The sequence below is a fragment of the Mesoplodon densirostris genome, chromosome 2, assembly GCF_025265405.1.
Source record: "Mesoplodon densirostris isolate mMesDen1 chromosome 2, mMesDen1 primary haplotype, whole genome shotgun sequence".
Taxonomy (NCBI): domain Eukaryota; kingdom Metazoa; phylum Chordata; class Mammalia; order Artiodactyla; family Ziphiidae; genus Mesoplodon; species Mesoplodon densirostris.
The window spans coordinates 3081784-3106992 of record NC_082662.1 but is presented as its reverse complement, the minus strand read 5'-3'; the positions used below and the strand labels follow the sequence as shown (position 1 = coordinate 3106992).

General features: G+C 51.7%; 1 protein-coding gene across 1 annotated transcript in view; it reads right to left on the bottom strand.

Moving 5' to 3' along the window:
* Window positions 1-3612: 3612 nt before the first annotated feature.
* The window catches only part of AJAP1 (adherens junctions associated protein 1), a 56604-nt gene continuing 35007 nt past the window's right edge, over window positions 3613-25209 (bottom strand). The window contains exons 7-9 of the mRNA XM_060118114.1: window positions 7905-7992; window positions 5430-5672; window positions 3613-3685 (exon numbers count right to left, since the gene is read on the bottom strand). Of these exons, the coding sequence (XP_059974097.1) occupies window positions 3613-3685; window positions 5430-5672; window positions 7905-7992 (404 nt within the window). The remainder of the gene's footprint in view (window positions 3686-5429; window positions 5673-7904; window positions 7993-25209) is intronic.

Genomic DNA, 25209 nt, shown 5'->3' with positions numbered 1-25209 from the left:
CCACTGGTTTCCTTGGTGCCGGTTCTCAGCTTGGGGAGAGAATGGTTTCCAGGAGGGTCTGGATGTTGCTTTGAAGAAAATGTTCCTTTGATTTACAGAAGCTGGATATTCTGTTAATGTATTTTTTAGAACAAAGTGGGAAGGCTCAGGTGCGTTTCTTGTTTTTTTTTTTTTTTATTAGTTATATCTTTGGTGTGTTTTTGAAAATAATGATAACACATGATTTATTTCTCACTTGCTTCAGATGCAAGAGCTTTTATGACTTGTCAGGCTGGGTTCGGAATGAAGTGGCCTTGGCAAACGGAAAGATCTGAACACTGATGAGGTTTTCTGAAGTTTACTCGCTACGTGAAAAACGACAGGAAATTAGCCCAAGAGCCAATGACAGGTGTGTGTCCAAGGTCCCTCTCCTCGGAGCAGGAAAGGCCACCTCATTTTGTCTCATCCAGAGCATTCAATCAGGCTCCACCACGGAGGGGGTTTGAGGCAAGTTTGCTGGAATCTCCTCGTAGAGGTGGACTCTAGGCAAACAGGCTTAACTTCTGCCCAGGCTGGGTCACCTGTGTTCACAAGCCCCAGCATTGCTGTCAACCCGCCAGCAGGGAAGCGGACTGGGCGGGGCTCAGGTCCCAGCTGTACGTGTGGGTTAGCGTGAGCATGCAAGACGGTGCGGTAACAAAGTGCCGTAGCATCATTAAAAATGCATTTGGAGAGGCTTAACAGTTATGCAAGAGATAAATATCTCCGCTGGCTCTTAAACCTTAATTGAATGTTTTAGTATTAATTGCTATTTATTTAAGGGACAATAAGAACCCCAGTAAATCTGAGCTGTCTTCCTGGCTCTTCACCACTCCATCTTCATGTCCAGGCACTAATTGTAAGCATCAGGGATACTTTGAATCCAAATGCTTTCCTCCCAGTGAGTGATAAACAGTCCGTCCGAGACACAGCGAAGGGATGTGGAAGCGTTTATCAAGGACTAACAAGGCTGCTCGCGGGGTCCTCCTGGTCCGTGTCTGCGGGAGGAGAGGGCTGGAGGCAGCCGTTGCCCCGAGTCTGCAGGCGCGGTGTCTGAGCGCGGCCAAGTTCCCAGTAAGTCCCGTCGCCTCTTCTCACCTCCCCAAACCGCCCACCTGAGATCCACGTGAGTGGGTTGAATTCTTCCAACACAGAGGTGCCCCCTCCTGTAGATGGGGGTGGTCCTGAAATAGCTCCTCGGGCGGAGCTGGGAAGTGGGGTCCAGACACCTTCCGGAGAACATGGTCCCTGGGGCCATCGAGGGTGGCACGTGGGGAGAGCCAACCCCACTTCTTCTGTGCCCCATGCTGCTGGAGAAACAGGCTAACGGGACAGGAAGGTCTTCTGGAGCAAAGACGTGACTAAAAGCACGTTCCCCCCCCCCCCAGTTTGATTTTCTTTTAAAGCCAGGGAGGTGGCTCCATATTCCGATGTGAATGAGGCAGTCCTCGGCCCAGGCTTTTGGAGGCTCGGGGGCTGGCCTCCCACCTGCAATGTCCCTGCCCTGCAGAGTCAGGCTGAGTGTCCCCAGCAGGGATGCCAAGGCAGCTGGAAAGCCCACCTTCATCTCCCACAACCCAAGCCTCTTCCCACTTGGAGTCGGGCTGGGAACGGAACGGGGCAGAGGCATCCACGGGGGATGGCAGTCAAGGCTCTCTGACCGGTGGTCGGAGCATGGCCCTGGAGCCAGGTGACCTGGGGTCACGTGGCCCTACCACTTACAACCTCCCCTCGCCGGGCCTCAGTTTCCCCTGTAAGATGCACTGCTGAGAAGACCGAATGAGTCTCTAGACATCAGGAGTGCTCCAGTGAGCTGCCATGTGAATGTCCCATTAGGGAACTGTCCCCACCCCGCCCCAGGTTGGTGCTACCTGGAGTGGAAGGCAAGTCCACCTCCAGGGCCGCAGGCCTGCAGCTCTCGGAGGAAGAGAGCAGAGGTCTTTGATGCGTACGGCTGGCATCTCCCAGGTCAATGCCTTCTGTGTTTATGCATTTTTGAAATCCCGAGAGAGATGCTGGTGCCCACCTGGCCACCCTGCAGAGGCCTCATCAGGCAGGCAAGAGCTCCGCAGCTAATAGGCAGGCTCCCCATCGCTGGCCTGGTCAGAACTCCAAAGGGAGCTCACCCATGGCCTTAACGAGGAATCATATCCAGGCAGACAAAGGCACAAATTTCTGGTGGATGAGCCATGCCCAGGGCTGGCCCTTGAATGCTGGGGACAGACCTCCTCTTACCTGCCTCACCTGCACATCTCAGCAAAGGCCTTTGGGTGGGGAGGGTCACTTTCCCTTTTAATCTCATTATATTCCTTCATCCATCAGCTGAACATAGAGCTAAGTGGATCATTTGGGCTTTGGGACAGGAAGTGAGGGCTGGAGATTTGATTTGGAGCAAAGATGCAATTCACTAGGGCTGGGATTAGGAACTGATTGATTCACACCTGCTTCTCAAAGAAGCTGGGTCCCCGGACCCCAGCTAAGTGTTGCAAGCAGAGGTCTCTGAGGGTCCCATGTGCACCCCAAAAAGACACCACCCTCGCCCCAGGACCTCCCCTGACTCTGACAATGGCATTTTCCACTCAGTCCCCGTATCAGAAGATGAGCAAAAGTAAGGAAAAAAAATTTTTTTAATATCAATAAGCCTAGAAATTGTGTTCCCTACTCCTGGAAGGGATCTGACGTCACACTTAGAAGGAATATCTGGGAGGGGGGGAAGATGCTCTCTGTGGATGAGCAAGATGTCATCCTTTGAAAAACCTAGCATCAGAAGAGAAAAAGAAAAAAAAAAAAAAAAAAAACCCTGGTTGCCTCTACTGACTGTGCATCCAGAATGTGCAGTCATGGGGTGAGATGCTCTTCCCCCCAGCAGCTCGCATGTTTGGGAGATTCGGCACAGAAGAAAGCAATTTAACGTTAGCATCAAAGTCAATATCATTGAAAGCAAACCAAATGTTCCTATCCAGCAGAGCGTGGAAAATTCATCCTGCTTTGGTACCGGTCCCTGGCTTCAAATTAGTAGATGTCTCAACTCTTCACTTTCTTTCTTCATCATTTTCTTTCTTATCTCTTATATTTATATTTCAAAATTGTATTTTAATTCCACTCTGTGTTCTCCCACCCATCCCCGCCATGTAAAGATGTGATGGAGGCATGACGTCTGCCCACTTGGCTGGGGTCCTGGTCTCTTCTCATTGAGGGAAATGAGAGGTGTACCTGTAGCTCGTTTCCAGAACTGGTGTTCCCTGCCCTACAGGCCATCCTAGGGGATGGAACGGCACTGACGGAAATGGCCAGGGTGCCAAGCAGGGGGGTCCTGAGTCTGATACTCCCTTCCACCAGGACATGGGGGCATTTCTAACGAGTGCAGCAGAGAGACCACAAGCCCAGCCCTCTGGTTTGCATCCAGAATGGTGATGCCCTTGGAATTTCACCTGCCATGTCCAGAAGGGCTCCCAGTTATCCCAGAGGTGAGACAGGGGTGGGAAAGGGGAGGCCAAGGGAAAATCAATCAAGGTCCAATAAAAGAGGTACGTACCATAAAACAGACACATGGCGTCTGCCCTGCCCCCAGGAGGTAAAAAAGTCTTCGGCCAGTCAGCAGGAGATTTCAAACCATTTCTCAGACACAAAGGCCACAGGAATAAGATGCCGATCAGAAGAAGAGGGTCTGCAGCAGGCAGAAAAACGGGCTCATGAGGGCTGATACATAACACCCGACAGGCAGGCTGGCTCAGACCTCTGGCAGAAAACTGGTTTCTCGAGTCGAAAAGAACCCCAGGAAGGTGATGCTAGGCCTGGACCCACTGGCCTCCCCTCCCCATGCTGCCCAGGGCTCCCTTCCACCCTGGAAGGCCTCGGAGGACACGCAGCCTGAGGGATCCACATATGGGAGGAATCTGGCACTGAGACCCACAGTGGTACCATCTCCAGATTTCAGTTTTTGATTTCCAGGACAAGGCAAAACTCAGAGTCTCTGCCTCTGAGGGCAGAGATTCTACCCACTTTACTGCACATTCTAGAGAGGACAGGGCCTGATGCCTAAAATGTGCACCCCCCGCCACCAGATGTTTCATCCCCTTTGAGACGGAGCTACCATTTCCCAAGGCCAGTGAGAACCAACAGAGCATCACCTTCAGCCCCAGAGCAAGAACCTGTTCCATCCAGTGCTTCCACACCAGTCAGCTATGCCACCCTGCACGTGGACAGGGTTCTCCTATGACATAGGGGCAGAGAGAGAGACACAGCAAAACACCAAGACCCATCCACTCCCTTCCCCTGAAGCACTGGTTGGCCAGGATTTACATCCAGACAGGCACACACGCATTCAGTGAAATGGTTTGAAAATCCTTTTGCCAATTCTTTGTGAACTCGTCCTTCTGGAAGGCTGGAGTGCAACCCACGAGCTCCCCAAATGCTGTCGAGTAAAAGCAAAGTCATTTAGAAGGATGGTCCTGAGGTTTCTGCTCTCTGAGGTTTCTCCACCCTCCTCCTCTGGGGAGGGAGCATCTCAGATAGACAATACGGCAGAGTCTGGTGTGGAGACACAAGGAGAGGAGAAGGAGAAGGTGTTTAAGGAACGCCCATTCGCTCTCGAGGACAAAGTGACATTAACTACGGGACAAGAGCTGAAGGTCCCCCAGAGTCTCCTCGACCTGGGTTCTGGGAGGAGCCCTGTAGGGCACCTTGGGCAGTGTCCCCAGATGCCACTCCTGCCACTGACTGTGGGGCCCTCAAGTCAGCCTGGTGTCCTTCTCAGTTTTTCCTAAGATCTCTAAGTTATTGGAGAATTCTTTTTCTTTTAATTTACAAAATGATGCATGAGTGTGTGCTCACTTAAAAAAAATAGCTATTGATGTTTTAATCTAATTCCAGATAAACCTTCAGAAGCTGACTCAAGGGTTTCTTAAATATTCCCAGGTGTGGTTTTAGAGGCATGTCTTCTTTGAGGGATTACATATGATTCATAAAAAAGAGTGTTTAATAACCGGGAGTCTGGTTGGTATTTGATATCTTTGCGAGATTTGCTGCTGACATTTTAGTGATGGGGGTTCAGAGATATTGACCGGGGAGGGACCGATCATGATTTGTTGACATTTGGGAGGCTTGAGACTGTGAGGCTCGCTTTGGATTCTGCACCATAATGCCCGCTCAGCCTCCACCACGCGGGATCCAAGGCCGGGTAAGACAAGTCTGTCCACCAAGCGCAGGGGTCTGGAAGTGAACCCTGGCTGCTGGATGTCTTAGCACCATTTTATGTCTACTGTGCCCCTCTGGTCTCATCTCAGCAAACTTAGCTGCCGGCATTTGCTTGGACCATCACAAAGAGATGGGAAGGCTGCCTGACACAGATAAACAGCCCCTGCATCCCCAGGAGGGGACAGCGGCCGGGTCTGGCCCAAGCCTGTGCTTACCGGTTCCCGTTAAACGTGGATTTGTACTCCCCGGCTGGGTGCAGTGTGTCGTCGGTGTACACGGGCACAGATGCCCGGACACACTCGTGTGAACACTGGAGGGTCTCGTTATAGGCCGTGAAAATGTCCAGGCTGCTGGGCACCCGGGCGGACGTGAAATCCGTCAGGTTCTGGCAGCTCTCCTCCTGATGGTTTGCCTTCCGCTGGTGGCTGTTCCTACGAGGGTTCCCGCTCTGGGCGCAGCTGGAGGAGAGAGAAGTCAGGGTGGGGGTGGGGGGATGGGCAGACGCCGAGACCCACAAACATCTCCAGCGTTTACACTGTGGAACCTTTATCTCCAGGCATGAACTATACATCATTTAATATTAAATGGTAATCCCCAGCCTCTTCAGAAAGATCAACCACAATCAAGTAATCAACTCTTTTATCAAAAAAATAAATAAATAAATAAAATAAAAGTTGAGTTTTAAATGTGGCCATTACTGCAGGGAGGATTAGAAGGTAAGGGGTTGACCTGTGTTATCGGAGAGCGGAGGCCTGGTTTGGCCAAAGAATGTCAGTTGGGCAGAGGCGCTGACTCAGTTTCCCCAGGAACACCTGGATGGGATGGAAACTGTGACGGGTGCCCAGGGGGAAAGCCATGAGCACAGGTCGGGGTGGCCATCGTCCATTTGGAATGGACCATGCAGTTATCTTTGGGGAGAGTTAAAACTGGGGAACCCTTATCCTCAGCCAATCCTCTGCCCAGGCTCACAAGTCGGAAATGAAACTGGATCATCGGGTCTATGGAGAGAACTGTGCTTTGTGCCCCGTGAGTACCCGCCTTAATTCCCTGTTCTTCTGGACCACAGAGGCTTCCAGACGCTGTGTAGACCAGACATGGGGGTCCCACCCTTGTTGGCCAAGGGATTTGATGGAGGAGGTACGCAAGGACCCCTCCCAACCCCCGGAGGGGCAAGTTCACAAGGATGGAAGGAAGCGCTATCCCCACAGAGGAGGGAAGAGAGGAGGAGACGGGGGGCACCTCATCAGGACACCAGTTCTCCTCCTTTCCCTCCCTTCATGCTCAGAGCCTTTGCGAAGCGAGGGGGCTCTGCAAGGGGCGGGAGTGTGAGCCCGTCTCCCCATAAATTGTGTTAACTCCCTGCCTTGTCTTCCCAATGAGAGAAATTCTGATTGCTGGTGGGGAAGATCCACCCATAAATGAAGGTAAGAAGATGGATGTGAAAGCCAGGGGACACCCCCAAGGTCATGGAACCACTCATCCACCGCCCTGAGTTGTCCTTCCCAAAGGACTCTTTGAGGGTTTGCTGTAAACCCAAAAGTGTGGGCAAACCAAGAGGAAGCTTGCCTGCCTATTACTAAGTCACAAAGTCCGAGGTCTCCTTTGGGGGAGGAGCTTTCCCTCACCAAGATGGCCAGTGGGACTGGACCCGCTGAACACCCGTGTGGTCCAGGGCTCTGGAGCCCCTTCTCTGGACAGCCAGCCTTGTCCAAGATGCCCTGTTGGGAGCTCACATTATCCTTGTCATCTGCCCCAGAAAATGCCCCGGGTCCTGGGACTGCTGGCCATCAGGAGCGTCAAGGCCTCGCTGGTTTGTTCTGGGGTGATGCCCCTCCCCTCCCCACCCTCTCTAATCCTGGAGACCGGCTTTGTCTTGCATTTCCACGCATTTCTGTTACTTGGAGGCTCCAGGGCAACTCCCTCCCATCAGCTTGTCTGACTTCCTACCACTGGTCAGCAGGGGGATGATTTGGGTGTATGACTCTACGAGGGCCGTTCAGCTTTGATGTTAACAGGAGCCTCGTTTGCTGGAGGGGTGACTGCAGGCAGACAGGGGCCTGGGAGGCATGCGAGAAGCAGGGTTAGCCAGAAGCTCCCTGATTTTCCCAGGGGTGTAGCAGGTGTGTACACCCAGCCAAGGCCAACCTCAAAGTAGGCCAATTTCCAGGAGGAAATAGGCAAAGACAGGCTGCCTGGAGCAAAGCAGTAACCTAGTTCAGCAGACACAGAACGGCTGTGAGAAGAAGGCAGGAGAAAGAGACCAGGACAGCCCAGGACAGGGAGGGGCAGGCAGGGACCCCACCCAGGCTGCTGGTGGGAAATAAGGAAAAATGCGCTGGGAGGGTGACATTCAAAGGGGCACTGGGATCCAAGGGATGGGCTTTGGGAACAGGACACCTGCTGCCTGAGGAACTAAGTCAAGGAGGCCGGGCTCGTGTCCTGCAGAGAAAGCCACCAGAAGGGCAGTGTCAGGGAGCGACACCCTCACCAGCCAGCCAAGCTGCCCGGGGCAAAGGTGAGCCTGTTTAGCAGATCAGGAGCTGCATGCTGTTCTCCATCCCAAACAGAGACACAATTCCCTGGGCTGTGAGCCGAGATCGCGTTTGAAAAGTAAGGACTTTTCTGTGTGTGCTTCCCCGGGGACCCCTACTGATCCCCGTTTCCAGGCCAGAAGGGCCGAGGATCCTTACCAGTTTTTTAAGACAAGAGTTGTAATCAGAGCAGCTATGACCATGATGAGGGAGACGGTGATGGTGATGATCTGATGGACCGCCAAACCTGGAAACAGAGAAAGGGGGAGGGGGGCAATGAAACCAGCGGCATGAGATGAAGGGGCCCAGGAAGGGGGGTGTGGCGACCTGTCCCACCAACCCGGCTCTGAACCCCGGGTCCCATCATGTGCACACACCCTGGCAGGGGGCCCACGTTGACAGGGCCTGCCAGATTCTGTGGGTACCGGGGCTGCTCTCACCTGGAGCCTGGGAAGGGAGGCCCCAGCCTGGCCTCTCTCGGTCCCTGAGCTATGACCCGGCCCCTGGGCCGCTGTGTCCTTTCTTGCACCTGCTGAGCCCTTCACCTGGCACAGGTAAGCGCTGTCACCCCTCCTTTCTCTCCTCCCAACCTGGGTAAGTTCTGCTCCTCAAGTCTGGGCACCAGGGCAGCTGGCCTGCAAGTGGGAGCAGGGTTTGGCCAGACCCAGGAGGAGCCAGCATGGCCCAGGATTTACTGGGAAGGTGGAGAACAGGGACATGTATGTTGACACCCTTATAGATTCAGGCACTTGGATCACTGGGGAGCATCTTCCCCTTTCCAGAATACTTTCCAAGAAGTTCACTGCCAGATGAGCTTCCAGGGAATAAAAGATCCAGGCCTAGCAGCAGATGCTTCCCGAAGTCCCAGAAGAGGATCTACAGTGTGGCCTCGCGGCTCCGTCTCCACTTGTGTGTGTATACGTGGTGGGGGGAGGGGGAAGGGGAAATGGCAGGACAGGGACAGCAGGACTGGCCACTCCAGAAGCAGCCAGAGCCCTGACCGAGAGCTGTCTGCAAACCCCACACGAGGACCAGGATTGTAGAGGACAGGGATTCTCTCTTCTGGCCCCCTCCTCCTGCATCACCTTTCACCAACCACAGATACAGAGGGAGAGAGAAAAGACAGGCCGGTAGCACCTCTGGTCCCCTCCCTGGCTAGGTTCCTGACAATTCATCTGTTACATCCTTTCTGGGATGTAGACACTAGGGCTGAATCTGCTGGTCAGTGAGGGACACTTGAAAGGTCCAGGGCTCTGGCCCCACCCTCCTCCCGTCAGCAAGAACAACACCCGAGGAGCTGGGGGCTAAAGGCTGTGAGGGGCTCTGCAGAGACCCTGCAAGTGTCAGCACCCTGCCCCCTGGGAGTGCTGACCCCCCATGTTCTTTTACCTCCGCCATTTGAGCGCCTGTCTCTCTCCACTCCTGACATCCATGTGCAGAGGCCTACCCATAACACTTGAGAACCCGGCGTGTCCTGGGGTGAGAACACTGCATGTGCATGGTCCAGTGTGGAGGGTTTCAGAGTGTAAGATTTTTCTGGCGGCCTCTCAAGGACACAGTCTCACAAACAGGTGTTACCTCTCTACCGAATATGATCCTCATGGGGGGAGTTGTTAATAAATGATTCAAAGTTGGCATGACCAGAAAACAAGCTTTCTCTTCCTGGCGGCCTCTCTTCCAGGCTATTTCTGTTTGTCCCAAGGAATTCCCTTCCTGAGTCCGCAGGATAGGCACCACTCAGAAAACTGGAGAAAATCCATGAATGCCATGGGCCTCCCTTCATTCATTCTTTTATCCATTGATTCAAGAATAATTTACTGAGCACCTATTGCATGCCAGTCAGCGACAGTTTTGACTAACTCAGCCATGGTGTCCACCCTCAGGAACAGATTCCTTGGTGCCCATTTTTTAAAGCGGCAATGTTCCCTGTTGGTTCTGGCCAACGGCTTCCCAGGCACCTGTGCCCAATATGTGGCATGTACTATAAAACTCTGAGCTGGCTTGCCTTCCCTCTAGGACTGCCAAATCAGCTTGCCAGTGGGGCTGAAAGCTAGTTATGCCAATAGGGACCACCCTCAATCTCACCATAAAGTGCCCACTTGCCTCAGTAATCTCTGTGTATTCACCAGCTTCCCTGAGACCCAACTCAGACTCTGTTGGGAGAGGGAGGTTGAAATGGATGTCCAGTTTAATGGACAACCAGGAAAGATGCCTGCTCAGTCTCCCCTCACCCTCCATCTACACAACCCTTCTGGTCCAGTCAAGAGATGGCCATGCTGTCATGAACAGTATGTGCTCATCCTGTGTCTGTGCTTCCTGTGATGAGAAGGAGGCTGATCATGGTGATGGTGATTATGATGGTAGTGATGTTGATGATGGTGGTGATGATTATTATGATGATAATAAAAGTGGTGATGATGATAATGTTGATGGTGCTGTTGCTGATGGTGATCTTGATGATGGAGTTGGTGATAGTGGTGATGTGGAGAAAGTGGTGATGTGATGGTGATGATGGTGGTGGTGATGATGATGAGGAAGAGAAGGAGGATGATGATGGTGATGATGATGATGGTGATGATGATGGTGATGATGGTTGATGGTGGTGATGATGGCTGATGGTGGCGATGGTGATGATAGTGATTATAATGATGAAAGTGGTGATGCTGCTGCTGCTGATGGTGATGATGATGATGGGGATGGTGGTGTTGCTGATGGTGATAGTGATGATGGAAATGGTGATGGTGGTGATGATGATGGTGATATGATGCTGGTGATGGTGATGAAGGTGGTAGTGATGATGGTGGTGATACTGATGGTGATAATGAAGGTGATCGTGATCATAATGATGTTGGTAGTGATGATGGTGATCACAAGTACGCTCAACAAGTGTTAGCAACTGTCAAGTGTATATTATCCCATTTATTCCTGGCAACAACCCTCAGAGGCAGATACAGTCATCATAAATTATGGAAGTGAAAATCATCTGGGCAAGTTTGTGTAAATTCCTTGGGTCATATAGAATGTGCTGATTCCAAAGCCCATACTAAGAGCAGTAGTATTGTATGATTTTGAGCTCAGACTTTGCTCATCTCAGTTTTGGCTTTGATCTGGGGTCCTTGCATCTTCCAAGAAAGAGGCTGGCACCTCTACCCTCTATATTCTTGAGAAGAATAATCTTCTAAATTATGGAGGCTGGTGCTTGAGCCTAACCACCCCTTCCATGGATAGATCTCTTAAGGAGTGCTCCAGGCTCATTCCAAAAGCCTCTCAGCCAACTTGGCAGGTCACACCCCCAAACTCCATGGCAAGAACTAAACCACTGTTTCTTGGGCTAAACATGCCATCTTCTAGGTCAGGACAATTCAACATCTATGGAGTGTAAACGAGCACACTGAATGGGAATGAGCCGACAGGAGTAGTAGGGATTTGTCCAAGTTCAGACCAAGCCCAGCTAGGGGCACTGAGAGTTCCCTTGGAAGAGCAGGGCACTCTGTGGTCCATGCCCTAACGTCTGCAGGGCCAGAGAAGGCCCAGGCCACCACTGGATATTTGACCTCACATCTTGTTACCCAGGGAATTCTTCTGTTGAGTTGAGTATTTGCAGTGACCAAACTCCTTGGAAGGGAAGTGTTCCATGAACAGCTGTATCTTAGATGTTTAATTCTCTCCCACTCCCTCTGTGGGTGAGGATGGGAAAGCATTGATTCTCTCCTTCTGGTGGATGAAAGAAACTGAGGCCCAGAGGGGGAGACAGTTGGCTCAAGAGACCCCCTCACTGACGACTGCAAGAAGAGAAGACCAGCCCTTTGCCTGAGGTTCTCATGAATCTTTGAGGCCCTTAAGAAACAGTCAAATCTTCACCATCTTTATATCCACCCCTACACCCCCCACACACACATAATGCCTGACACAGTACCTTACAACAGTAGCTGGGTGGCATATTATTAAATTGATACCTGAAAAGTAGAAAATAAAAAACTAGGGGAGCAGGGAGAAAGGTAATGACATAATTCCAATATCTGCCTTGTTCTGGAGGTCCTTCTCCTGCGTTCTGTGTGAAATTTCTCCATAGGACTTGCCAAGTTAAAATTTGGGGGAAAAAATGATATCTAGGTTAATAACCAGCTAGGATCGTCTGGGCAGAAATACAATAATATAACAGCTATGCTCTCTGGAAAGACTTCTCTATGCCTGTCTTCACACCCGTGATCAATTTGATCCACTGCCCATCCTGCAGAGCCAGGACACAAGGCAATTCTCTACACTGGAGTTCCAGGGAAAAATCAAACATCGAACTCCAGATGAACAAATCTGTAACCACATTCTTGGTAATGAAACTGGTTAGAGGCAAACTCCTTACTGCTCCTCACGTACTTTTCTTGCAAAGCAAACAAACAGCCTTGTGCTTCCACGACTGGCCCATGCGTCTTGATGGGTCACTGGGCCCCAGATATAAGGAATCGATGGCTACAAGGAGACCCCACAGACCCCACAGTCATGATGGTTGAACAAGGGCCGGGTCTTCATGCGGTAAGAATGATATTTGTAGGAAGCAGATTGGAAGATGGAAACCCTGTGAGGATGCCTCATCTTTTCCTCTCTTTGGGAGGTCGCTCCTAAGAAGATGATAGAACCACTCATGAGAAGTTGGGTAGTGTTTCAAGCATCTGTCCTATCCTTCAGGCCTCCCCAAATGCCAGGAGTTGTTTCCCCATCTTTGTAAGTCCCTTAAGTTTGTGTGGGTCCTGGGTAGGCAAACGTTGACATGAAGAGCCAGATAGTAAATATTTTAGGCTTTGCAGGTAGTATGGTTCCTGTTGCAACTTCTCAACCCTGCATAAGAGAAGCCGTGGGTCATAGGCACACCAATAGGCATAGCTGTGTGCCAGTAACACTTTATTCACAAAAACAAACAATGGTCAAATTTGGCTCATGGGCTATAGTTTGCAGACCCTGATTTAGGTGAATAGCTGAAGGTGGTGTGGCTGATCAATTAAATAGAAGTATAGAATCTATTTTGAATGGTTGGTTAAAGTCGGGACTCAAACTCCCAACTTCTGGTTCTGTGGAACCTTCCTGCTCTACAATCAAAGGTCTACAGTCTTCTGAGACCTTCACTGGCCACTGTCAAGGTAATTTCAAAGACAGCCAAGCCTCTGTCTTATCAAGTGGGTCCATAACAACCAGCAGTGGGCAGTTTCGCCCTACTGGGTATGTCCACGTGAAGCCAACTTGAGAACAGATGACTCTGTGTGATACTCAGTAACAGGATTCTTGATTTTTTGGAGAGTGAAGATCAATGAGAATCTTACCAATTGAGCCCCTCCAATGGCCCTCAGAAATAATTCAGTTATGTGCCTATCTCAATTTTTCCATTAGGGTTGAAAAGAAACCTCATGGTGTAAAAGACAGTAAGGACCTACTGTATAGCACAGGGAACTCTACTCTGTACTCTGTAATGACCTATATGGGAAAAGAATCTAAAAAAGAGTGGATATACGTATATGTATAACTGATTCACTTTGCTGTACAGCAGAAACTAACACAACATTGTAAATTAACTATGCTCCAATAAAAATTAATCAAAAAAATGTTCAGATCATAGAATCTTTGCATTGAGAGAGACCTTACCCCACTGGTCTACGGACAGGGCTTTCCCTGCCACAAACTGGACTGTTCTTAAGAGGGCATCCTCCAAACTTCTCTTCTTCTTGAATAATTTCTCTCAACACTCGCACCTTCAACACTCACACCAGTTGTTCCCTCTGGTCAGGTCTTTTGTGCTCATTAAATAACGCAGACAGGAATATCTGTGCCATAAACTTTACTGATCCTGGGCAAGGCCATCCTCAAACAGCCTCTGTGCCAGCTGTTGGGTGGGCTGTGATTGGGTTGACAAGGTGGTTACTTTAAGGGAACGTGCACTCTAGACCCCTAAGAAAGGGGAAAAAACAACCCACTTTCTCCTCTCCACCTTCCAAGGTCAATATTGAATTAATCTTCAAACTCTTTGCCATTCAGACATGGTTCCAGAGCACAAAGCAAGCTGTGTGGGGAGTCTTGCTTCCCTTTCCTGACAGGTGTGATTGTTCCTGCTAATTTAGGGGTTCTTTCTGCTCCTGGTAATTGTCACTGTACACTAAAGTGCTAGGGATCAGCTGCCATGCAGATAATGAAAAATTATACCCAGAATAATGGATGACGACAGATGGATTACCAAGCGCTGCATCAATCAATAGGGCTTTTATGGTTATATTTGTGGTGCTTTGTAATAAGATCAGGCCCCGAAGACTGATGGGGAAATTGGTAATCCATCTCTGGGTCGGGATGAGTTTCTTACGAAATGAAGCCGAATTAACTGTCCATGTGAGGAACCAACCCCTGCAGGACCTTCCCTCCTGTCCTGGAGGGGTGGCGTGGGCTCATCTGGTGGTAGGTACCCTCAGATGGAGGGAGGAATAAGGGGCTGGAACTGAGGCAAAGAGACGGCATTTCTGGGTTTATAGTGGCTCATTTACAAAGCAGGGCTCTCGTGCGCCTGCATTATGGAAACAAAGACCCATGGACAAATGCATCCAAGAATGTCTGTCTCCAGGTACTGGACAGGTGACAGTGAGTGCCCGTGATGCCAATTCCACCGCAAAGAGACCATTCCTTTTCCACAAACACTGCAAAATGCTGATTGCACAGGATGTCTTTGACAAATGGTCTCTGGGAACATGGTGAAGCTCTCAGCGTCCGTGGCGGGGCAGGCGAGAGGTTGGCTCCATTTTCTTGAGGAAGAGGCACCCCAAGGATGAGGGGCTCTTTCTGAGGCAGTCGGCCACCTGGAGGGTGGGGGGCAGGCTGTTGAGGGAAAATGCACCTTCTAACACTGGGGCGTCCACAGAAAAACAAGGACACCTGCTTGGTGGCGGGGTCACAAGGACACCATTTTCTGAGTGACCCTGAAGAGCCTTCCACGGGGACATGCTTGAAGCCAAGACTCTGCTGAGATGACGTGTCCACCCATTGGAAGTCCGTCCAGCCTAGGGCAGGACGTCAGCAGAGAGAACACAGGCTCACCCAGCAAACAGCTGTGCTGACACCTCAAGGAATCACCCCATAAGGACCTCAGAGCCAGGCTGCCACCATGGTCTTCGGCCAGAGATGTCTGAACATGTCAGAAGGCACAGGGGATGGGGGTGGTTCCACTCGGCAGACATCTTACAACGCACAGGACGGCCCCATGAGAAAGAAAGATCTGGACCCAAACATCAAAGGTGCTGAGGCTGTCTGCTAACAGGAGAAATGCGTGAACAACAAGAAATGGGCGTCCACTCCTCAAAACCACGTCGCACCCTCTGAACTGACTTCCCCGGACACCATCATTGAGGTAGCATGAGGTTGGTGGGTCAGACACATCCTGAGATGACACCCTCTGTGGCTGCAACGTGAGAAATATGGTCCTTTCCCTGTTATTTACCCTCTTCTCCCTCCATCCCCATCCTCACTAACAGCAGAGATGGGGTGCAGGACTGACTCATGGGCCGCAGAGCCAACCCATGAAGTGATTGTTGGCAGTGATACCACCCGTGGTTCTCAGTGAATTAGTTCACATGTACCTCAGCACCACTGCGTGAAGTGGGCACAAAAATGCTCCCCGTGTCCACAGGGAGGTTGTACAGTGCAGCCTGGGAGGTCTCCAAGGCCACTCTCAGGTTCAATAATTCCCTAGAAGGACCCACAGCATTGAACAAAGCTGTTATACTCCAGGTACGGTTTATTACAGTTAAAGGTTACAGGTTAAAGTCAGCAACGGGAAGAGCCCAGGAGAGACCAGGAGCTTCCAGTCATCCTACCAGTGGAGGCAATGGACAGCACTGGTTCCTCCCAGGGACCATGGTGACAACATGCATGGGGTATGGCTGGCCAGCGAAGCTCCCCTGAGCCTGGTTGTCCAGATTCTTAGTTGGTGCTTGGTCACGTCCACATGGCTGACTTCCCACGTGGCTGGCCTTTGTTTCCAGCCCGTGCAGAGGTCGAGCTGACACAGTAGCCCAAGGCTCCCACCGTAAATCCCCTTATTAGCATAGACTATGTGCCCAGTCCAAGGTCCCAGGTAAACAAAGACCCTCTTATCAGGCAGGACATTCCAAGGGCTGAGAGCTGACCTCCCAGGAGGTGGGGTCAAGAAATTTCCTTTGAGGGCTTCCTGGTGGCGCAGTCGTTAAGAATCTGCCTGCTAATGCAGGAAACGTGGGTTTGAGCCCTGCTTTGGGAAGATCCCACATACCGTGGAGCAACTAAGCCCATGCACCACGACTACTGAGCTTGCGCTCTAGAGCCCACGAGCCACAACTACTGAGCCCACATGCTGCATCTACTGAAGCCTGTGTGCTCTACAGCCTGTGCTCGGCAACAAGAGAAGCCACTGCAAGGAGAAGCCCGCGCACCGCAATGAAGAGCAGCACCCCCCCGCACCCGCCGCAACTAGAGAAAGCCTGCGTGCAGCAACGAAGACCCAACACAGCCAAAAATAATAAATTAAAATAAATAAATTTAAAAAAAAAAGAAATTTCCGTTGAGCAAGCTTAACCCTTTATGCACACACAGCCGAGACTCAGCAAACACAGGACTCGAACCCAAGCAGGCTTTCTTCGGGCCTGTACTTTAGCTTCTCCCCTGCCTAGCCCACTGGAGAACCGCTGTCCTTTCTCTGCATGCATTGGCCAGTGGCCGTGGAACCCTGGTCCTGGGATGATGACATGCACTCTGCTGTCTACAGCCTCCAAAAGGGACTTGAAGGTGGATAACGTCCCCTGACATTAGGCTCAACTAACGCTGTCCCATCCCTGGGTTGGCCACAGCTGGGGGCAAGTTCCTCAGTTGAGAACTTCCTTCGCTTTTGGAGACTTGAACTTGAGAACCCAGTGCTGCAGATGAGGAGACGGAGGGAGATTGGGGCCTAACACGGTCACACGGCAGCTAGATCTAGACCCCGGTGGATGCATCCAGCTCCCTTCACTCTGCTCAGCACCGTCTTCTCAGCCAAATCTCAGCACTGTCCCTTCTCAACCCGAAGGGCAAGCTCTGTCCATGCAGACCTGGGATCTTAGGGAGGGTGGGGTGCGGGGCACAGAGAGCTTGGGAGACCCCACTCACTCACAGGCAGCAGGGTTTGCTCCACGTTATGGGGCTGAATTGTGTCCCCCCACTCCAAATGCAGAGGTTGAAGCCCTGATCCCCACCGCCCTACAACATGACCTTGTTTGGAAATGGGGTCGCTGCAGCTGTAATTCGTTAAGATGCGGTCATGCTGGAGGAGGGTAGCCCCTAATCCAATATGACTGGCATCCTCGTCAACAGGGGAAATTTGGACGCAGACACACACAGGGAGAAGACCGGAGTGATGCTCCCACAAGCCAAGGATCTACTGGAAGCCAGGAGAGAGCCCAGGACGGATGCTTCCCCAGCTCCTTCAGAGGGAGCACAGCCCTGCCAACACTGGCCTCAACGTCTGGCCTCCAGAACAGTGAGAGGATAAACTCTGTTGTTTAAACAGCCCCAGTCTGTGAGGCAGTGTCATGGGGGCCCCAGGAAGCTACTACACCTTCTGAGCTTTGTGACACTCAGGCACGCCAGGGGGTCAGTTAGGGTCGGGAGGCCCAGGGCCTCCCCGCTACATTTGTAAAAATCACGATCCACCCCACAGCTGACTTCAGAGCCAGTCTCTTTTTCTTTTTTTTTTTTGCCTCCCTCACCCTACACCCTTCAGCCAGTCCCCCGACTGGGCCATCACACGGGGAGGTGGCCGTGCACTCAGAGGCACGGTCTTGACCGCACACTTCACCAGTCCCAAGACAGCCAACACCGGGACACATGACTTGGTCTCTCTGTAGTGGATTGAACAGTGTCCCCCCAGAATCCATGTCTGCCCAGAACCTCAGAATAAGACCTTATTTGGAAATCGGGTCTTTAGAGATTTAACGAATTACTTAAGGATCTGGAGATGATGTTACCCTAGACCCAGGGCGGGCCCTCAAAGCAATGCCTGGTTATCCCTTATAAGGTCCTGGACAGCCTTGCTTCTTCTCTCCCCCATGGCAACGAATTCCCTCTGGAGATGGTGTTAAATGCAGATCCTGACTCAGCCGGCCTCCCACCCAAGGGGCTGAGATCCTGCGTCTCACCTGCTCCTGGGGTCGCTGATGCCACATTCAGCATAGCAAGGCCTTGGAGCAGAGGTCAGAAAACTGGGCCACGTCCCGCCCACTGCCTGACATTGTAAATAAAGTTTTATTGGCACAAGGCCACGTCCATTCATTTACGTGTTGTCTAAGGCTGCCTTTGTGCTACAAAGGCAGAATTGAGTGGTGTGGCCCAAAAGCCTAAAATATTTTCTGTGTAGCCCTTTATGGGAAAGTTTGGGACCCCTGCCCTCGGGGACAGCACCAGAGTGCATGTGGCCTGACTGGAGGGGTGGGTGGGCAGCTGGGGAGAGTGAGGGGTGACCTCTGTGACCCTGCCCACCCTTTCCTCATGTGCCTCTCCTACTGCATGACCACATGGGTCAGAGGGTAGAGCCACAGGGTCGCACCTTTCAGAAAGTGGCAAAGGCTCGGGAGGGTTTCTGAACCAGATTTAATGGCTATGCACGTGGGTCACCCATGGAAGCCAGGCCCCATCCGTCTGGCTGCTCGGCTGGACTCCGATTCAGTGGGCAGCAGCGACCAGGATGCTGAAGGGGGCCCAAGAAATGTGCCCCCAGCCTGGGGCCCTGGACACCCAGGACACGGGGGTCAAATCTGTTCATTAATGGCAGCATTGTTTCCGGCAAAAAGGCCAGTCCCCGAGGGAAATGCAAACCACACAGAAGGGATGGAGTCCTAAACTCCCAGGCAGTGTGCACATCGGGGCGTCTTAAGTGTGTCACCGTCCCCACCTCTCCCGTGTCGTTTGCTGATCCCCCCCCAGAATGTGCAGGCTCATATAGGTACACATGTGCACATGTCCACAGGGCATGCACACTCACATGTGTGCGCATACACACGCGCGTGTGCACACACACAAACACATACGCTGAATTCATTGCTCATCCCATTGAAGAACAGAAGCAGGTGATATTTAGCTGTGAGCTCAGGAGCCAATATAGAAATGACCCATTTCCTTCGCTGAACTCCCAACAGCATTTGAATATTTCAACAAAGGATGGCAGGCTGGGGCGGGGCGCCTGGGTTGGGGGCAGCCGGTGGTATTGCCTGATGCTAAGGAGAGTTGGCGCGGCGGGGGCGGGGAGGTAGGGGGCTGTGGAGGGACAGACACGGTGCCCCACGAGCCAGCGCTTCCGAGAGCACAGGACCTTCTGCCCTCAGAGCGGCATGGTCCCGGGGCCCCGGCCCCCGGCAGCTGGAGCTCTGGGTCCCACGTGTCAGCTGCAAAGTCTGTGACTAGATTACCTGCCATCAGAACCAGCACCCACCATCGGGACGGAGTCTATATTTAGCCCATAGAACGGTGAATGGCTCAAACCTCTAGGCAAAGAGTGAGGCCTGCCCACCCACCCCCCGGAGCCACTCTCAGGATGCCACCTGCACATTCCCATTTTGCAGGCCACGCGCCCTGCGCTGCCAGGGCTCCGGACCAGTAGGTGGCGCACAGAAGGTGTGTGGAGGATAGTGGCTCACATCCTGGTGATCGTGACCCCGGAGTCTGGGCAGAGGCTCAGGCTGCCTTCCTGGCACAGCAGAGGGCTGGGCATGCCGGCTCAGAGCGTGGCCCAGAATAGACTCCCTATAAACATGCTCCAAATAAACAGAAGGATCAGTGCTGCATCCGTATCAGAAAGCCCCAGGGGGCCGGGAAATGTGGGAGGGATAAATTAGGAGTTTGGGATTAACATATACACACTACTATACATAAAAGAGATAACCAACAAGGACCTACTGTATAGCACAGGGAACTCTACTCAATATTTTGTAATAACCTATAAGGGAAAAGAATCTGAAAAAGATTATATATATATGTGTTTATATATATATATATATATAATCTTTTTATATATAGGCTATATATATATAGGCACTTTGCTGTACACCTGAAACTAACACAACATTGTAAATCAACTATACTTCAATAAAAAAATAAATAAAAGAAAGCCCCAGGATGTTCAGAGATATCACAGCCTGGTTCCCACTCACCATCCAGTCCCAGAGGCTTTAGTTCCACTAATCTTTTTATTTAAGGCTCTCTTTTAAAATACATTCCCTGTGCCCCAGACACCTCTCCAAATCAGACAGATGGGGGCCCAGACTGTGGGGTATTTACCTCCCTGTGGTGTGTGACCTTGTCCCCTCCCTATTTTCAGTGATGTTTCAGCGTGGTGACCGTGGCCCAGGACAGACATGCCTGTCTGGTGGCTCCATCCGAGAGGAGCAGACCTAAGCGTGGCTCCGCAGTCAACAGGCAGATACCAGGCAAACGACAGAGTGAGTGATTCTTGGATGCCAGCTGAGTACTGGAGGGGGATTCAGCAATCTCAGACAGAAGACCGCTCGCAGGTCGGTGTGTCACAGGTAAAGACAATCTTGGGACAGCGACAGGTGTAATAATGAACTCCGCCACGTTTGGACCTGGCTGGACTTGCATTCCGACCTCAGCTCTGGAGCTTCGAGCTTCCTAACTTAGGAATTGCTCTGAAGGTTGCGGATGACCCACTAGCCTGGTGCCCCCTGCAGTACGGGTGCCGCCGCTGCTCTTGGCCCAGGGTCTTGGGTACAGGAAACAGCGTGTCTGGGACTTGGCTCTGAGAACATGATTTCAGACGGAAGCTGCCCGCTGATTCCCGCATCCTCCAGGGTCACTCATGAGAACGCCTTCTGTGCTCAGGCCGTCGGGGGTGGGGGAAACGCTGTCATCAAGCAGTGGCACGTGATGTGCCCTTTGATGAGCGAGGCGGGATGGGGCCACGACTCTGTGCTTTGCCTGCAGGACCTCAGACGGCCACCCATCATTTCCCTGGTCCCACGCAGGCCCTGCCCGTCCCCCAATGAGACAGGGTTGAAGGGTGACACCTCATCTGCAGACGGTCCCTGCTAGATAGGGAAGTGCCACATGTACATTCAGGGGCTCTTTATTGAGGACCTACTATGTGCAGGCACTGGGCTAGACACTAAGCTGCAGCTGGGGACAAAAGCAGGTGTGTCCCCACCCTGTGCACACTGCAGTCAGAGACTGAGGGGGCAGGTGCCACCCAACACACTCAGAAATAACTGTCATTGCTCTGTGACAAAGGCTCCAATGACAAGAGGTACCATGAGGGCCTATCGTGAGCCAATCCAGGAAGGCACAGAAAGGGTCCCCAAGAGACTGAGACCCTCAGACTAGTCCCCCGGCTGTGATGTCACCATGGTGGCCCCAAGTGTTCCTCCCTCCCTCCATCTTTGTCACTTGGAGTGCTCCTGTCACCCCCAGCCACTGATATGGTGACCTATCCCAGCTTTCACCTCTGGGCTGGGCCAGTGATGCACCAGAGGCTGGACATGGGTTTATGTGCAAGGCTGGCTCCTTTGCATGTTGCTGTTGCCATGGGAATATGCCCAGGACACCACTGGGGGATGGGACACAGGTGGAGCACAGCTGACAGCCTGAATCCTGGGATGGAAGCCAGCCCAGATCAGCAGACAGAGCAACCCCAGCCATGGGCACGAACCCCAGGAATTTCCTGGTCTGCTTGCATTCCCTGAGGTTTGGTGCCGTCTGTTATGTGGCATCTCTAGAGCCATGGCTAACTGATACACTAGGTGAAGAGGGAAGGGGATGGTTCTTCCTGGAAAAGAGGAGGAACTGCATGGGTGAAGGTCAGAGTGGGACTTCCTGGGAGGCCTTGTGGCAGGAGTGATGCGGGGGATCACAGCTCCCTGAGGGGCGTGGTCGCTTCCAGTGCAGAGCTCAGAGAACCGGTCATCTGAGACGCGGCATCTAATGCTCGCAGACTTGTTCACTGTGGTCACGTCCCCGACAGCTACTTATACATGAGCCTCAGGCTCTCCCTTCGTGAACGCCAGGCTCTGACACACAGAATGAAGGGTGAGGACATGGGTGGATGGATCTGATTTGCTTGGTAGAGAGAAGGGTGAGGGAGGGGGCCGTGGGCCTCCTTAAAGGGACCACCCTGCCTCCGCAAGGGCTCTTCTCCGTGTTCCAAAAAAACAAGAATTCTGGGCGTGCAGCTTAGGCCCCTCCTAGAGATTTGTGATGCACAGGTTCGAGCATCCTCCAGAAAAGAAGGCAATTTCAGAAAGCTGGTTTAACCCAGCCTTCCCCAGATGCTGAGCAAACTAAGTATCCATGGAGCTCCACAGAACGTGGGCTCAGGGGAGGAGCACGCGCCCCGTCTTGTGGTTCTGCTGCTTCTCCAAATCCCGCTCACTTGCTGCTGTGCCCTTGGCTGTCAACAAACGTTTGTGGATGGAGACAAGGAACTCAATGTGGGAATCGCTGATCCAGGGGGGATGATCTTTGTTGCCGAATCTTGGCCGGGACGAGCTTCTGCTTTTGAGATTAAAAAGCCAGAGAAGAGCTGTCCGGGATTCCTGTCCACGACAAACCCGCCCAGAGCATCTGGAGCACAGGGTCCCAGGCTCCGAGCCAGGCAGCCATACATTCAGCCCTGGCTGAGTTGCGTTTTGCTTGCTTCTCCTGGTTTGGGGCCTGCCACTGTTCTATTTGTACATTGAGAGGCATCCCATTGATGTAGGGAACAAAACCCCATCTGTGACAGCCTTTCTGCGAGTTCTAAGCCAAACTTTCAGGGTTAGACTGAGCCTGAGGGGCAGGGTGGGAAGGTCTGGCCCAGTCTCCATGGAGCACTGTGCTAAGATTGCAAACAGAGCCCAGCCCGGAGGCCCAGTTGGCTGTCAGGTCTGCCTTCAAAAATCCACTGACAGTGCCAGCAGGAGAGAGATGGTTATCCCCAGGTTCCATTAAAACCTCTTTGTAGCCAGAAAGTTTGGGGAAATTCCAATGCAATTTTGATGGGGGCGGTGGGGGGTATTAGAAAGCAGGGGAAAGGCATGCACTCCCAGCACCAGCTGCCCACTTTCAAGAGGCTTCTCGGTGGGGAATATCCTTAAATCCAAATAGCGGCTGCTGCAGTCTTTATGCTGCTAACTACCATTCTGTTAAAACAATAAACGAAGAGCCGCATTTAAAGGCCGCCATACCACCATCTCCACCCAACAGCCCTGGTTGGCCCTCCTGCTGACCTCAGGTGGTGGTCTGATGCCCCTCCTCCCACCAGGATGGGAGCAGACCATGCCTGTAGTATACTGCAGGGAGGGGCACTAGGAGAGAACCACACCCACCCAAGGCAGGGCCACCTGCCAGTCCTGCTGGGAAGCACCTGGTCCAGGTCGGGCTAGGCCTCCCACTGCATCTTGCCTCTCTGAGGTTGCTGCAAGGTCAGGACATAAAAGGCCCAGGCAGTGATGGCTTTGGGACCAGTCCCCGTGATGCCAGGGGAGCAGGGAGGAAGGTCTGATGGTGGGAGGCCCAGGGGAGGGGAGGAAGAAGGAAACTGATGGGAAAACAGCGGTTCTTGGCTTTGCTCTGGGGTCCCTGCAACATTCCAACTCATGTTCTCAAGACAGGCTTTCAAAGCACAATCCTGAAACCCCATCAGAGAGAACAAGCAGAAACAGAAAAATGTTCAAGTTCAGTCTGTGAAGTCAGAAGCCAGGAATTTCCTGAGAGTTCAGAGAACAGAAAAGGCATTATTCTCCCCCCCCCCACCAGATGACAGCTGTTTGGAGTCAAGGAGGCATCTGCGGGCTACAGACATAACAGAGGCTGAAACCTTCCAAGGAGGATGGCCTTCCAGAAAGATGGTAACCCGGCTTCCAGTCTCATGATTGCAACCTTGCTGCCTGAGGAACAGCCTCTAAGCAGGGGTCTGCAGACTCTTCCTGCAAAGGGCCAGACGTTAAAGTTTAGGCTTCGTGGCCCAGATAGTCCACACTGCAACCATTCACCTCTGCCACTGTAGCTCAGAAGCTGCCACAGACCAACGCAAGCAAACAGGTGGGGCTGTGTCCAAAGAAAAAGTGGACACTGACATTCACATTTCAGATAATATTCACATATTATGAAATAATATCTTTTTGATTTTTTCCCAACCATTCAAATGTGTTTAAAAAAACATTCTTAGCTCTTGTAACATACAAAAGCAGAAAACAGATAGGGTTTGGTCCACAGGCTGTAGTTCGGCAACCTCTAGTCTAAAGCTTTAAATGATCTCTATAGCTTTTCAGATACAATGTCCAGCATCTAACACAAGATTACCAGACACAATAGGGGATAGGACCCAATGCACAAAAATCAAGAGAGAAAAACAAAATAACAGACAGAAAAAGTAGTCTCCTAGAATATCCAGGTTTTGTAGTTATCAGACACCACATTTCAAATAACAGTGACTAATCTCTTATTAAAGAAAACAGATTACAAGATGGAGCATTTCAAGAAAGAACTGGGTAAATACTAATATCTTATATATAAAGAATGCATATGAATAATTTATATATTTATGTACAAATAATACATATGAATGTTTTTGAAGCAAACAGAATATACTCCTGCTAATTCCTGTGTGATTGACCTTGGGCAGTTCTTGCTTCCTTTGGGGGTCCTGGTTTCCCCATCTGTGTAGCGGGGAGCTAGGCCTACATTGTGGTCCCTATCCAAATGTTCTTCTGAGCCTTGACATTGTACCTTCTAGGGGGTCGAGAAGGATGAATAAGGAGGTTTTGAGGTCCCCACTTCTGTTCACACTGTACTGCTCCCTTTCAACCTGTTCTCCATACTGGAGATAGTAGATTTCACTAAAAAGCACTTTGAAAATTTTGGGTTGATTAGTGCACGAGGGCCTTTCCAGAAGCAAAGAAGTAAGATTCTGTGAAAGGAGGAGATGCATGCTCTTCAGAGGCAGGGATGGGATGATCAGAAAAGGCCATGGAAAAGGACCTGTTGGGTAGCCAGAACGAAGGCCATGTGGCTAAGGAGCCCCCAGGTCATTGTTGGCAGGAAGTCTGTGCAAAGGGCATGAGGAGCCCTGGGCAGAACAGGACCCACTGGCACCCCTGCATCAGGATGTGTTGTCCCCAGCTTTGCAAGGTCTCCCTCTACCCTGAGGACCTAGCCTTTGTCTCATGCCTTGAATTCCACCCTTTAGCTCCTGGTCTTTGACAGGCAAACCCTCCTTGGAAGACTGAACCACTCAGGTGACTGTGATTGGGTGGGGCATGGAGAGCGTGGGAGGTCCAGGTCTTTTCTTAGCGCCACAAGGGATTCAGAGAAGCAATAAAGTCCTGGGTCCTGATGCACCTGGTGATGTCGAGAAGCTGAGGAAGGATGGGGGCCGACCCTCCTGGAGAGCTCCACGCCAGGAACTGCACCAGGCTCCCTCCGACTTAGCCAGTGTAGGCTCTAC